Source organism: Macadamia integrifolia, chromosome 8 (assembly GCF_013358625.1).
Source record: "Macadamia integrifolia cultivar HAES 741 chromosome 8, SCU_Mint_v3, whole genome shotgun sequence".
NCBI classification, from domain to species: domain Eukaryota; kingdom Viridiplantae; phylum Streptophyta; class Magnoliopsida; order Proteales; family Proteaceae; genus Macadamia; species Macadamia integrifolia.
In genome coordinates, this window is record NC_056564.1 from 21,304,734 (window position 1) to 21,305,974 (window position 1,241).

The 1,241-nt window shown below is 35.5% G+C and overlaps 1 protein-coding gene across 2 annotated transcripts in view; it reads right to left on the bottom strand.

Moving 5' to 3' along the window:
- Window positions 1–723: 723 nt before the first annotated feature.
- Window positions 724–1,241, bottom strand: part of LOC122086408 (UTP:RNA uridylyltransferase 1) — a 22,620-nt gene continuing 22,102 nt past the window's right edge. For both annotated transcript variants that reach the window (XM_042655190.1, XM_042655189.1), the window contains exon 6: window positions 724–1,110. In XM_042655190.1, coding sequence (XP_042511124.1) covers window positions 900–1,110 — 211 coding nt within the window. In that variant the 3' untranslated portion in view covers window positions 724–899. The remainder of the gene's footprint in view (window positions 1,111–1,241) is intronic.

Sequence of the window (1,241 nt, forward strand, 5' to 3'; positions counted from 1 at the left end):
GGAGAGGGAGGAATGGATTTTTATATATATATGATATATATATATATTTTTTTTTTTTTTTTTTTTTTTTTTTTTGAGAAGCCGAGGTTGAAAATTTTAGATAGGAGATTCTCTTAACTAGGCACATTTAATTATGCCACATAGAAAAATGATAGAGAAATCTGACCATTGGATATCTAGGAAAATATATAAATTAGCCATGTATTAAATTACAAATTAAAAAATTGAATAACATAAGAGTATTCGATAATCGTTCCCTGTATCTTTTCAGCTATCTAGCATCCATGTACCAACGTGTATCCTTCCATAGTCCTGGATTCCTTCCACTTAATCAATTACATTGTGAAGCTCGACAATGTGAATAGAAGACATTGGAACCTATTCAGTACATAAAATATGAACTCCCATCCTCTCTGTGCATCCCAAAAAGCTGCAACCTAGAGAAATCAATCCCTAAATCGTCAAGGCATATCTCCCCTACGGTGATTGTGTACCTTGGTACAAATGGTGTTTGTAGAACTAGCCAACTACATAAAATTCCGACATGAGAATGACTTGATAATATAGCTAGGGTAGAAGAAACTGAAGGTACTGCATAGCCTGCATCAGATACGCTTACCAGGAATGTTTCATTTAACTCTGAATCCAGAATAAGCCTTAACGCCGCAGTTCCAGAGATTCAGAGGGAAAACCCCAAAACTTATAAAGATAAAGAGCAGAAAGTTCCACAAAACCATGATATGCTTTACAGGGTAGATACCAAGGGCAAACTAATATACTAAATTACATATGAACAAAAAACATAGGAAAAACATATTATATCAAATAATTGATAAGGGACTCTACACACTCAGTAGCACATAATTACAGCAAAACATTGCCCAATCTCAAGTATATGGTCAACTTGGTACATAGCGCTCAAATAGATTTACGGAAGGATCAGGATCATACTGCATAATATTGGCAGCTCTTTCAAATTCCTCCCGAAGAATTTTAATGCTGTGTTTATCGACAACTCGACCAAGATCATGGGATGTTTCAAAAGGATCCTCTATGCATATCAAATGACGATCATTCCCAATTCGCCTTGTCCAGTCCTTGGCTTGCTTACTGTATGTACAAACATAGTTTCATCAGATATATGTTGAACTATTCTGTAGGGTGGAACAAGTCATAACTTCACAAATATTTTCTTTTCTTTTTTTAGGTTATAGATAGACAACCCACCCCCCCACCCCCCC